Raw genomic sequence first — 14,381 nt, 5'->3', positions numbered from 1 at the left:
TTTTGGTCGAAAATTGTCGTATAAAACGCAATGCGTAAAAAGTACTCATTGCGTGTTGGACAAAATTTGCGGCCTTTGAACCGCAATAACTTTTCTGTTTGAAATCCAATTGAGTTACAGTCTTTGGGTGAAATATTTGTCTCAACTTAGGCTTTAAGAAAATCAACCATAAAAAACAATCAGCTAGTGATGAAAAAAGTTATTGATGAAAAACCAGTATTTTTCGCTCCTTCCGGGCAAAATACATCAAAATTTTATTCACGTTTGAGACTTAAGCAACCCCTCCCTATGGTCGGATCTTCCAGAAACTTGGCATGTGACCTTCTGGTAAGCTAATGAATAATTTTGACTTGGAGCGAGTGAGATTTATCATGTTTCATTCTTTCTATTCTATGATAAGTGTACTGCGGTTCGTTAAATTATTAAAAACTCCAAAAAGTTCAGTTATGGTAAAGTAGCCATAACTTCTTTAATTTTCAACCGATTTTGATAAACAACCACTTGAAATCATTGTTTTAAATTGACACTCAAGCGCAAAAGAAAATCAGATTTTTTAAATGCTACCATCGAGTCTAAAACTTTCGTTGAAACAAAACTTTCTCTAAAAAAATGCATTTTTTATAATTTTTTTTCTCATAAAGTCACTAATATCAACAAAACTGTTGGTCAAACGCAAAAACAGTGTTCAGATGATCGATAGAAAACTTATTCACCTTCAATATGCAAAAGAGGGATTTCAAATTACTGTTATGCCGTCCGAGATGTTTTAGTCTAAGTACAAGAACTTTTTTATTTTTTTCGAAATTTCATATTTGGAGCATAACTCAAAAACGGTTCTACTGAGATTTTTTTGAATTTCATTTTCGGATTCAGCGCCCGATTTCACATTAGAAATGACCTTCAGTTTACTGAGTTCAAAAATGCTGTAAACTAGTGTAATTGATTATTTTATTCTCATTCTGAATAGATTTCTGTCTAATCAACCTTTTGTATGTGCGTAACCCTCTACCTACAGCAAGTATTGTTAGACTGTGTCGATTTATTGTCATTTTTGAATTTCTTAAACACTGGTGTCTAATAAGCTCCGTTTTGGTACCAAACTCACCAATGTTTTTTTTTAACAGAATTTTTAAGTAACGTTTACATGAATTAATTGAAATTTTTAGGGTTGTATGGGAAAGTTGAATAATTCGTACCGAAAAATCCATAGCATTTGTTATTCTACTGTGAAACCGAGCCTGCTATTAATGTATTCTCTAAAGGAAATTTTTCGTTGAACAACTTTGTCCAAGACCGCAACTTCGTATCTCATCAGACAAAAAACTTATTCGCTTTTTAACAGGGCTATGTCTTTTGGCATTGAAAAATAATAAATTCAATTGACATCACTGCTGGTGCCTCACGAGGTCTAGCATGTAAACAAGTCATACAATACCTCGCAAGGCATTCAGCAGTGATGTCAATTGAATTTATTGTTCTTCAATACCAAAAGACATACCCCCTTTCAACACCTAATAACCTTTTTGTCTAATAAGATAACAAGTTACGGTTTTGGACACAGTTGTTTAGCAGAAAATTTCCTTTAAAGAATTTAAAAATTGGCACAAAAACCATTAGCAGACTCGGTAACACAGAAGAAACAAAAATTACATCTATTTTTCAGTACAAAATATTCAATTTTCCATACAAGCCTAGAACTTCAAATTTACTCACGTAAACATTATTTAAAAATTGTACAAAAATCATGGAGGAGTTTTGAACCATAATTAAGCTTTTTACACCCCAGGTTTGTTTTAATGACTGATTCTGGAAGATTTTGGCGTCCGGGCGTCATTTGTCAGATTTGGACACGAATGCCATAAAGGGTGATACGGTCAAAATTTGGTCAACATCAACTTGACGTATTTCTTTCAATTTTGCATTTAAAAAACCTGAACACCTCTCATTTTGAAGGTGTGTGTGTAGAATGTTGCTCCTATTTTGATTTTGGAATTTACTCTTCAGTTGTCAAATAGCCGTCCAAGGAAGAAGAGCTCGCGAAGAATTTTGCTCGCGCATCGCGAAAATCCGTGCTACTCGCACGCAAAGCTGGCAAAATCGCAAAGTTGCCAAATCAACCGTTACAAATGTAATTAAAGTGTCTGGGGAACGTTTGTCGACAGCCAGGAAGTCTGGATCGGGGGGAAATCGAAAACCGGAAGCCGCTGAGACGACAAAGAGAGTTGCCGGTAGTTTCAAGCGAAACCCTAACCTCTCTCTCCGAGATGCCGCATATAAGCTGGGTGTATCGTCTACAACCGTGCATCGAGCCAAAAAACGAGCCGGACTATCGACTTACAAGGAGGTAGTGACTCCAAATCGCGATGATAAACAAAATACGACGGCCAAAGCGCGATCCCGAAGGCTGTACAAGACGATGCTGACGAAGTTTGACTGCGTGGTAATGGACGACGAAACCTACGTCAAAGCCGACTACAAGCAGCTTCCGGGACAGGAGTTTTATACGGCAAAAGGAAGGGGAAAGGTAGCAGATATTTCCAAGCACATGAAACTGTCAAAGTTCGCGAAGAAATATCTGGTTTGGCATGCCATCTGTACCTGTGGCTTGAAAAGCAGCATTTTCATAGCTTCCGGGACTGTCAACCAAGAAATTTACGTGAAAGAGTGTTTGAATAAAAGGCCATGGAGTGGTACGCCGCCAACAACGTGCAGGTGGTTCCCAAGGACAAGAACCCTCCCAACACGCCAGAGCTCCGCTCAATTGAGAAATACTGGGCGATTGTCAAGCGGAACCTAAAGAAGACAAAAAAAACTGCTAAGGACGAGCAGCAGTTCAAGGCAAACTGGCTTTCTGCGGCGTAGAAGGTGGACAAGATGGCTGTACAAAATCTGATGGCAGGGGTTAAGCGTAAGGCCCGGCAATTTGGATTTGGAAAAGCGGAAGCCTAACTGAATACTTCTCCTGAATTTTATACTAATTAAACTTGAAAAAGAAATTTAATTTGATTTTTTAAATAAACGATTCCACCGATTTACACGCGATTTCCCTTGACCAAAGTTTCACCTTATCACCCTTGAATGCTAATAAAGTGTTAAAAATAAAACCTTGAAAAAATAGTCAGATTTTGTCTATCGCCTCATATTTCGGTAATAGGGCATATGAAAATTAAAAATTGATTAGGTTCGAGTCAAATCTATCTTTAACCACTGAGAAATTAGTAAAAATAAAGATGAAAACTAAAAACAGATTTTTAATCGGATTACTATCCTGTATTAATTCTTCTTTAAAATTTTGTCAAAATTTTCGTATTTTGAGAATCATAAAAAGTCGACAAAAAGAAAAAAAAAATAAGGCTTTCGAGGTGATTTGATCTAAAAATGAATTTGAATCTTAGGTTCCTCGTATTTTTTACATAATAAATTATGGTTTAGAAGAATAAACTACTCGCGATTTGGTTGAAAATAAGGTTTTTTAAATTCTAATTACAACTCACCTCCGTTGTGACTGGCTGTTGCTGCAGCTGTTGGAATATCCGGAATCGGATATCTTTGTATTATGTGTGGACTCCGCTCCTTCCATGTTTTCTGTGCCGGTAGCGCTCATTTTTTCCAACTGAAGTTGCTTTCTGCGTTCTCGGTACTGGGCAAAAAAATGATGCAATCTATCTGATTCCGGAAAACTTTCGGAACGCCGTTTTCGGATCAACCTTCTCTTCTGGAGCCCAAATACCCGTTCCGATTGATACGTGCTGCCGTCGCTGCCGCCGCCGTTGGAAACTGTCCACTCGTCCGAACTTTCACGATCAGATGCGTTCCGGCCAAACACGATTCGATTTCTTTTCATGCAAAGATTGTTCAGTGTAATTCTTTTCTCAAACACAAAATTATATTCTACTACTCAGTAGATAGAAAGCTTATCTTAACTTTGTATATGAGAGAAATATATCACAGAAAAGTTATGTTTCACTAGGACTATCGCCTTTGTTGGGAATGTTTTTTTTCTTCAAATTTTTCTGGCATTCGTGCGATCACGTTCCAAGCTTAAAAGCGTATGATTCACTATATATCTTAACCACTAGTCTTCACGACTTTAGTTTGTCTTTTATCTGTAAAAAGAAGGATGTGGTAATTACACTTTTTTACTATGACGATTTATATGTTTATTTTTAATCCGAACTCACAATAGAATATACCTTTTATGCCACTCAGTGCTGAAAAGTGAACATTTCGACACTGGAAGTATTATCGAAAAGTACTGCTCTCCGATACATTACAGCAACTCGGCAAGCTTCGTTGGATAAGTTTACGACCCGTGCTTTTTGCATTGAATTTTTATCAGCTTTCCAAATAAAATATTAAAAAAATTTAAGTACTTGCCCTAAAATATGAAAAATTGTAAATAAGCCTTAAATGGTGTCTTGAAGTACCGTCTGCAACACCGAATATTGTGAAAAAATACCATATTGTATAGCCCAATTTACGATGCAACTTTTATTTAAAGACGTCAAAGTGGACCAACAACTCCTTTGATGGCTATGAAAAAAATAATGACAGTAAATATATATTTTTTTGCATTGAAAACAAACAATGGTCGAACAACTGCACTCACGTATGACGGTAACGCGCACTTATAACAATATGGGAAAAAAGTACCGTATTCCGGTGTAAGACTGATCACTTTTTTTGCAATATTTTTCGATTATTTTTTTCTGTTAAGGGGAATGTGACATGTTTCATATTTTTAAAAGTAGTACTGAACTCCTACGAATGTAAAACATGGTTGCAGAAATTTATTAGACTACTTTAAATTTAATTTAAAAATCGATTTCGACTCTGTTCAGAAATTGATGCTTTGGAGTAACATTGATCAATCTCAATTTTGACAGTTTCAACGAGTTTTCTTGATTATAAAGGATACAAAACACCTTCATAATATTCACAAGTGCTAATTCATTAATTGATTAGGTAGTTGGAAACATTTAGGATATTTTAAACCAAATGAAACAAATATAATAAATAAAAAACAAATAAAATTAAAAAAAATGCTTTTTGTTAACAAATTGCAGACCTAGTATGAGAATTCTCGTTCGTTCATTTCTGCGAATGGGCTACTCTTAGAGACATAACTCAAATGATATAAAATTGACCATGAAACTCTACAAAATTGAACACAACACTTTCAGTGGCTCAAAGATACTAGATTTATAACTTTTGGTCCATTGAATTTTGAGATATAGAATGCTGAATTTCGGTGTTTCTTGGTTTAGATTTCTCAAAAAAAAAAATCAACATCACGGACCTTAATGTGATAAGGCCGATCAACAATTGAAATCGAAAGTTGGACAATGATGCATAAATTAAAGAGCTTAATTTTTTTAACATAGCTAATAAAATTTTAACTACAAAAACAAATTAAATTTTGCCTCCATTCAATTCCGTAAGCCCCTGCACAAAAGGCATTCCCCTTTTATTTTTTTCTTCAACTTTACCATTTGATAGCGTTTTCTCCTAGACTGGCTTACTATTGGAAAATGTCCCTATTATTTAAATATCAAAAATTAACCTAGAACTACCACCAAAGGCGACACCAAAACTAAACATTTAAGGAGTGTATTCGAAAAAAAAAATGCAACGCTTTTGAATGCATTAATGTAAATTGATGAAATTTTCAACGAAGTTACGTGGTAATGTAATGTTTACATATGCAAATTTGTGCAAATTTAGTCGATTTTCCTCCTTCGGCCCATAAACGACATATGTATTTGATTTTTTATCACTCCACCACCATTTTTGCGTTATTGCACGATTCAACTTAAACAAAGTATAAATTTTATGGGACCTATTGAAGTACCTTGCAGAGAAAACGGTCGCATTTGGAGGCAGTCTTCTTTGTATTTTTAGCCATTCGCGATGTCAATTGTTATGAAAGACTGAGCAGTTTCCACAGATCGTTAGCCTCCTCAAATACTAGACATAAAATTTTCAAGTTTTTCTTTTTGTTTATCTCCGGGAAATACAGGCAAGGCTTGTCATCGAAAAGTTTCTGGTTGGAAATCGGCCAGGTGACCGCTAAAGAGTTTGTGTTGTCCATTACGAAATTTTTCAAAATATCTCCCCACAAGAAGTCCAAATATTCTGCGCATGATTTGACCATCATATTTTGTTTATTTTACCAGTGAGCAGCTTTTCTACCTTGTAGAAATGAAGTCTGGCCTATTTTGAGTTAGCCAGATGAACCAGTCAGAAAAAATTTACTATTATATTACTTCCTCTATTCATATTTTCGGATTGACCTCTCACTATCCTCTGACATGGAATCAATAATCTTCACTTTTATTCAAATATTAGTTCACTGTTGGGTCCTCTAGGACTTCTGAAACAATTTACCATGTGAACTTTGGTCGAATAGTTCATGTCCAGTTTTTTGGGACCTCCCACAGGAACTTTTCTGGATTTTTCTCGATCCTGCCCAAAAAATTTTCTCAATGAACTTAAGTAAAGCATGGATCATCTTAAATCTGGTCGCAATCTAAAGGGTCTATCTCGGAGCTATGTAAACAAAATAAAAATGTTTTGAACTCAAAATGTAGGGTTTTTATTGCACTTTAAGGGAAATCAAATTATTCCGATGTTGTTTTGATAGAATTTCGAACTTTTCGTCAATTACCATCATAGTTTGGATACCTTATTCGCTGACTTCAGCGGTCATTTTGTTCCACAACCTCTTCATCTCTGTTGCATCCGGAGGCGACCTACCATTCTTCATCATCTTTTGCTTGGCAATTAACCATAATTTTTCGATAGGACGGAATTGAGGGCAGTTGGGTGGATTGATGTCCTTTTCGACAAAATCAACCCCTTGTCCCGATACCACTATAGTACCTCTTTGCTGTAGTGGCAGCTTGCCAAATCTGGCGAAAACTGGTATGGTCCTTTGTGAGATCTAATTTACGGACAAAACGTTTTTCAGGCACTCCTTGTACATTTCGGAGTCCATGGTCTTGTTTTTCACAAAAACCTGGGTTTTTCGTCCGCAGCTGCAAATACCTTGTCAGATCAAATATTTTCTTGCAAACTTATAGGCGAAAACGAATTTGAACTTGGCGCGAACATCACCAGGGGTGCCAGGTGGTTTCTTCAAAAATCAGGACAACGCGTAGTTATAAATCAGGATTTTTCAGGACATCTCTTGATTCGTGAAAATTATGAGGATTTCTGCTTTGATTGCATATATAAAGGCGAAATGCACGCCTTGATTTATGCAACAACAGTACGCAGCTAGTTGGCTGGCCGGTAGTTCATATCGAAAAACACCATTCAAATATCATCTGAACCGAAGATTATCATCTGTTAACTGAGTTTAACTATTTTAAAACCTATTTATTCGATTTTATCATAGCTCAACTACAAATTCGATGATATTTAAGAAGTTTTTATGAAAATCAAGGCAAATCAGGACATTTTAGGGACAAATTTTCAAAAATCAGGACAACTTGAGAGTTTTTGGATAAATCAGGACACCTGGCACCTCTGGACCTCCCCCCGACCAGTGGCTTTGTAAAATTTCTGGCCAGGAATCTTCACGTACGTTTCGTCATCCATGAGGATGCATCCGTCGTACTTCGTTAGAACCTTGTTGTATAACATCCAGGCCCGTCCTTTGGCTTCTACATTCTTCTTCAATGTCCGGTTTGGTTGCTTACTGGGATAAGATCGTATTCCTTCGCGCAGATATAGAGTGTATAGAGATCCTAAGCTGACAAAGAGAATCAACTGCCCAATTCCCTTGAGAACTCTATGTACAGATTAATGAACTTGAAAGTTGCTAAAGTGATTAATATGAACGCTGTATGTGACTAATTTTGTTCAACTCCCATGAGTGAACTTTATGTACTCATATATGAACTTGAAAGTTGCAATATTGATTTATATGTACGTTGTAAGGGACTTCAGTCACATGGAGCATAAAAGTGCTCAAAACGGAATTTTCTAAGTCACAAAAGGTGCATTGAGGGGCTTTCTTCCTGGCTGGCTGGCTGTCTGGTTGGGCAGATGCGCCTGCAGGTATGCTACAAAATCATATCACCACTTTGAGCTTTTGTTTCAGTTAGAACGATTCCCAAGCTGGGAAAGTTTTTTTTTTCAATAAATAATTTGATACTTAAGTGACCATTCTGATGCGATATATGTTGTAAATGTAGGAAAGAAGCAATAGAGCAGCAATTTGAACAAATCTCGGCAAACTTTGGAATCCGGCGCGTGGCATCATGGCAGCATCATGTACTAAACATAGTAAATAATCAAGAGAAGGTGATATGAACCGATGCCAAGGGTGCAATTGAGATAGAGAGAGATTTTTTTGCTCATTTAACGATTTTTTGGAAGCTGAATAAAAAAAGTTGGAATCTGAATAGAAGGACATATAGACTTGTTTTGGAACTTGAAAGTATCAATAAGAATAATCATAGAAGTATTACTAATATTCAAATACCTTTCCATATCAAATTTGGTTTCAATCTTGAATAGGGTTCCAATTATATAAGTAAAAAATGTAAAAAGCCTCTTCCCTATTCCTATCTTCTCACTGGAATGAGGGATGGGTACCAAAGATTCATAGAAACATTTATAGTACTCTCAATACCATACGCTCGATTTGTTCAGTTATACCAAAATTGTGTCGAAGTTCTTGTCCCCCCTCTCATTTCCAGATAGGAAGTCTCAAATAATCATAAAAACATTTCTTGTTCCCAAATATCCTCCCATGTAGAATTTGTGTCCATTTTCTCGATTAGTTTGTCAATTTATTTGAACAAACCTTCCTTCCCTCTACCTTTCACCCCACTAAAAGGAGGGAGGATGCCAAATAGTCATTGAATGCCAAACTTCAGGTATCAGAAAAGGGTTAGGCTTAAAAGCGGCACGTTATCCAAACAAACGGGAAATTTGTGCCTAGCCTTTTTTTGCAGATTTCATCATATACCTGATAAATCTGAAAACCTATAAAAAGGATAAGAAAATAAATTCAATGCATTAAACATGGCATGTAGCCTATCCACATGGGAATTCTTGACAAAGTATGGCATAAAGCCTATCCACATAGGGATTTTTAAGCGTTAAAGCTCTTATGGGGTAAAGAGTGACAAAATGTTACTTTAGTTTAAATTCTTAGAATTAGATTCAATTATTACATGATAGGCAGAGTACAGAAAAGTTATAAAGCGAACGAAAGAATCTTAAGAATCATAAATTATTTGAGGAGATTTGATTTTCCACTGATCAGAGAATGCTCCGACCAGGATGCTACAGTGGGGACTTATAAAAAAATCTGATTTAAGTTGGCATTTAACCTATCCACATAGGGATTTCAAGCATTTGCGCTTCATAAAATTACATTTTAATGTTTTTTTTCTTTATAATTTTCTTACTTAAATTTAGACATACCAATGAAATGTAGTTAGATAAAAAAGGGCAATCACACACTAGGTGGAAGGAAAATATAGGTAGTACCTACTACCTCGGAATCAAAGTTAAACCAAACAGGAGATTCATTATACAAAGTTTGTATTTATTTTACAGACCAGTTAGTGCTCTGATCAGATAGCTACTATGAGTTTTATTTAAAGTTAAATTTAAAATGCAGCTTTGAAGAGTGCATAAGTAGGTGAATTTTGATACATAACTATCCGATGTGACAGCAAGGCTTTTTTATTACTTTGCGATATATTTATAAACTGGACGTGGGCAGTGATTTTAAGCCCTTTGGCTATCTGTACAGTAACAAGTAGTTTTGAACATTATTTTTAATTGAAGCGATATTTACGAAATCAGATGCGATTGCACGAAACTAGTGCAGTAAATTCCAGAACCAGGACTGGCGTATAATAACGAAACATCAGAAAATCAAATGAGAGAAAATTCAACTCTTCTGAGCCATAAATTTAACCATTCTGTAGCTAAAGTGAACTTGTCACATGTGTCAATACAAGAGAAGTTACACATATTTGGTGAAACAGGAATAACTGTCGACATGCGATATTAGTTTTGACTTCCAACTAGATACAACAATAAATTTGAAAGCTTTTCGACTACCTAATACCTAAGCGAAAAGAAAATTTCTGAACATTTGTTACTTGAAAACGACATTTGTACGGCTTGCATGATTGAAGTACCAGGTCGGTTTTTTTTTTAATTAAATATCTATTTCTGAAAGGCCATTTACTTCCACAAAAGGGTGTTACCAAACTGAAGAAAAAAGGCACTGGACACTTGTGTTAAAACAAGGAAAATTATGAAGAATTTATTTGATGTCACAAATATTACTGATGTAATTTATGTAGGTAGATAAAATTTTTATAAGTTTTCAACTTAGCCAATCTTAACAGATTGCCAAAAAAATAAAGAAAATCCCATTTTGCTGTAAGCGATGTGTACATAAAAGAGATTTACATTTAAGAATCACATGTGTAGAGAGTTTATTGAAAGAATTATAAAAAATGCAAAAAGATTTGTTAAATAATAGATCATTTTCCAAATTGGCAAAACACAAAAAAAAATATGGAAGAATACAGCTTGTGCAAATGCATGTTTGGCAATACGCACTATTGGCATATCCTCCCCGAAAGAAAATAGGTCAAAAAGTTCAAAAATATCAGCAAGAATTCAAAACCGATTCAGATTGAAAACATTGGCTTACACAATTCCGAACTGAAAATAACTCTGAAATCTGCATGTTATAATTGACCTTCACCCATTTTCACCCCCTTCCTATACAACCTCATAGATTTCCAATAGATAGAAATATGAGATAAAAGTATCTGGAAGGTACTGGATAAGTCGTCTCGTACGACATGGACCAGTATCCCAGTGGCAATATTCTTTAGGCCGCTGCCACACAGCCCGGTTCCAATTGCTTGATTAGTTCTTGAGTTATGTGAAAAATTGTAAGGAACCCCCTTCCTATCTCCCCACTGGAAGAAGGGAGAGGTCTCAAATAATCACAGGAACCTTTCTCGTATCCAAATATCCTTCCACGCCAAATTTGATACCATTTGATTTGATCGGGTCTCAGTTATGCAAACATTTGTCTTTTGCATTGGAGACCCCCTCTCCCCTTCCTGTGAGGGGGAGTGGTTTCGAACCATAATAGGGATCTTCCCTGGCCTTCCGATACCTCACCTTGCCGAGCTTCACGCAAATAGGTTCAGTAGTTTTTGAGGCTATTGGGAACAGACAGGCAGACAGACAAACAGGAATCCATTTTTAATATATGTACATAAAGATAAGTAAATCGTTGAACCATTCCAGGGAACTGTCGTAATTTTTCAGGGACTCCACAAATAGCTACCTACGAGAGGCAACCATCACAATGTAACACATCGCTCGGTAACTCATCTGTAAAACGTTAGCTTTTCCCTACAAAGCATTCGAATACAAATATGATTATAGGTAGCTTCGTTCCAAAACACTAGACCTAGAATATAGAATAATTCCCTCGAAGTCTATGTTTTCTGTTAAGCCGTTTCTACGCGCTAAACTTCCCCCATAAGGCAACAGGCGTGTGCCGGTGTCTACTTCACGTGTTTGCAACGTGCAAACGCCCGTTGTCTCATACCCTAGGTCGCGTCTCTAGTGATGATGATCATGATACGACCAGAACGAATGCCGCGCTAAGTAGGTTGTTGGTTTCACGTAATCATTTTCTGCATACTTCAAAACATGTGCAGTGGCTACCTTCCTGATGAACGATGAGTGAGTGATGATTCAAATACTTATTCGCATACAAACGCATTTCCTACTCGGCAGTTACAGCTGATTGGATGTTTCATTTATTTGCTTACATCGAATCAACGCGTTAAGGGGTTGAGGCTAAAACACTCTCAGATTCCGGTACTTCGACTATTTGGGTTGGTTTTCCACATACGAACAGGTGGTTTAAAATAGTTTGACAAACATACGTTTGACACCTGAGATTATATTGGAAAAGTTCAACCATGTTCTGAGACCATATCTAAGCGAGTCTATACTTGTAAAGTACGTAACCCGACATTTGTTAGACTTCTCTTAACTATTATTACTAGCCGTGTTTGAGAGAGGGCGTTAGCGAGAGAGAACAAATTAAACTACGTTGTCTGTGTCTTGTATTTGTTTGTTGCCAGCGACCTCTACGTGTTTGAATCGTTTGAATTCCATCGGGAAAAAGTTTATCACGTTTCTACGACAACTGTCAGCCGTCGTTAGTTGATGTTATTGTAGTGCACCACTCTAAGTTCAATCCCGGTAGAAAAGTTTGTTACTAAGCGAACACCGATGAACGTCACTTTTTTCTTTCTTTGTTGGCTTTTTGTTTCTTTAGAATAGTTTTTGCTGGAACAGGCGTTTCTTATGCTATTGTACGATCCATCCTTAGAATTCAAAATGGCTGATAGTTTTGTCCTTGAAAATCACAACCACAGCATTGTCTCAGGAGCTAAATGGAGTATTTTTCAAAAACTTTTGGATAAATATTCCACGATAAGAGCAAGATTCTATTTATTGAAGGGATATCACGTCAATATCATTCAGAAGCAATCTCCATTTTTAATTCACTAAGAAGCATCATGGCCGCGTTCAGTGACTGACAAGATAGTAGTTGTATGATCTTAGTTAGATTAACTAACTTTTAGTTCAGCGATTCATATGCAAGTTTTTTTATTTTTCCAACAACTATACGGATCGCTAAAATAAACTTCACAGAACTTTTTATTTATTCCACAAGATGTTTAATTGACAGGAATTTTCACTCTTTAAACACTAATTTCTTCATTTATTACCATTTAAATCTTCATAAACACCTTTTCTTCCGAAAACTTTGGAGGTTTTATTCCGATATTGTTTTAAATTTTCTCCCCTCTCACTGACGACTGGTATTATTGATGACCCAATTGCATCTTTGCATCTTGATTGATAACTAGTGGAGTCGGCCACTTCAGTTAGTTAGACAGACACTCACTACTCGCGCTAATAATAATAAATCCGAACGCGACGACCGATAGCTAACAACTGATGGAAGAAACGCTCAACGTTTACCGGTCGAGTGTCAACTTCCCATTCGGTTCTCGACCCCCGCCTTGATTCAACTACTATAAACTCCCGGATTGATGAACGGATGGATGCAAAGAACAGGACGAGGAGGTGCAGGTGTTATGCCGGCTGACTGACTTGCTGTATCGCGTTCAGATCAGAATACCTAATCCCCCAAGCTAGCTAGTTGAAAGCGAGGGAAGCACAAGGGATGGAAAAGTGCGGTCACATTACGGGCCACGTGAGTTTCGTAACCAAACCCCCCAACCCGGCTGGAGCTTATTTACTGCCGGTAAGCGGCAGGGCGATTCTACTGCCATCCTGGATGTTTACGTCCGTCCGTCGACGTGTCGGTAGGGGTGCGGGCTTTGTGGCGACTTGGCTTTACTAGCCTAGCCTAGGCTCTATATAGCTAGACTTGGCTGGCTGGAAAATTATTCCTTTTCAGCGAAAGGCTTTCCAGAGCATAGCATGCACTATAAGTTTGATTGTAAGTTCCGTCCGTTGGTCCTTTTTTGCATTATCGGCGTTCCATTTTAAATTTTAATTTTGCAGAATGGTTTTCAAAATTTGCAAAGGTTATCGGTTGAATTTTAATTTTACAAAATGAGTTTAATTTATGTTATATCTACGCAGTAAACGAAAATTATCGAGTTCGGTATTTTTTTTACTGAAATCCGAACATGTGAATTTTTTTCATGGCAGACCCGGATCAGAAAAGCCCGATTTGCGTTTGCTAGTCTTCGAAACATCTGGCGGTTACGCCAGATCTCTCTACGAACGAAAATCCAAATCTTCAAGCGGATCCAAATCTACCAGCGGAGTATCATCCGCTCTTGATGGTCTGGCAACTGGATCTCATATGAGGAACTACATCGCCGGTGTCATCAAAGATATTGGAGATGTGGAGATAGATTGGGCACACGCTGCGAAGAGATAAGAAAAAGATTTGCAGAAAGGCGCTTGAAAGGAATCCAGAGGAACATCGAAGGAGAGGCAGGCCCAGAAACTCTTGGCGGCTAAGCCTAGCCGCAGAAATCCGAACTGTAGACGAGAATCTTAACTGGGACCAAGTGAAGACGCAGGCTCCGGATCGTCAACAGTGGAGGCCTTTTATCACGGCGCTATGCGCCGGATAATCGACGCGGGACCATTAAGTAAGTAAGTAAGCAGAGAAGTGACAGCTGTCAAATATTACAGACCTTTTTCGGTAAAAAAAGTTAACCGAAACTCGGCTGATCATATCCTAGATCATCTGTCAAAATATTGACAGTTGTCCACAGGACAGCTCGTTATATTACGGAACAACCGGTATTGTTTAA

At 37.1% G+C, this 14,381-nt stretch overlaps 1 protein-coding gene across 4 annotated transcripts in view; it reads right to left on the bottom strand.

Annotated features, from left to right (window-relative positions):
* Nucleotides 1–13,070, bottom strand: part of LOC129757421 (period circadian protein) — a 33,861-nt gene extending 20,791 nt beyond the window's left edge. Inside the window, exons 1-3 of one of the 4 annotated variants that reach the window (XM_055754641.1) lie at nucleotides 12,810–13,068; nucleotides 4,194–4,339; nucleotides 3,495–4,106 (exon numbers count right to left, since the gene is read on the bottom strand). In XM_055754641.1, coding sequence (XP_055610616.1) covers nucleotides 3,495–3,844 — 350 coding nt within the window. In that variant the 5' untranslated portion in view covers nucleotides 3,845–4,106; nucleotides 4,194–4,339; nucleotides 12,810–13,068. Of the gene's footprint in view, nucleotides 1–3,494; nucleotides 4,107–4,193; nucleotides 4,340–12,809 lie in introns of all 4 variants that reach the window. The other 3 variants (XM_055754643.1, XM_055754640.1, XM_055754642.1) reach the window with 3 other exon arrangements.
* Between the last annotated feature and the right edge of the window lie 1,311 nt (nucleotides 13,071–14,381).

This window comes from Uranotaenia lowii, chromosome 3 (assembly GCF_029784155.1).
Source record: "Uranotaenia lowii strain MFRU-FL chromosome 3, ASM2978415v1, whole genome shotgun sequence".
NCBI lineage: Eukaryota > Metazoa > Arthropoda > Insecta > Diptera > Culicidae > Uranotaenia > Uranotaenia lowii.
Note: the sequence above shows the minus strand (reverse complement) of the source record. Positions and strands in the feature narration are given on the sequence as shown.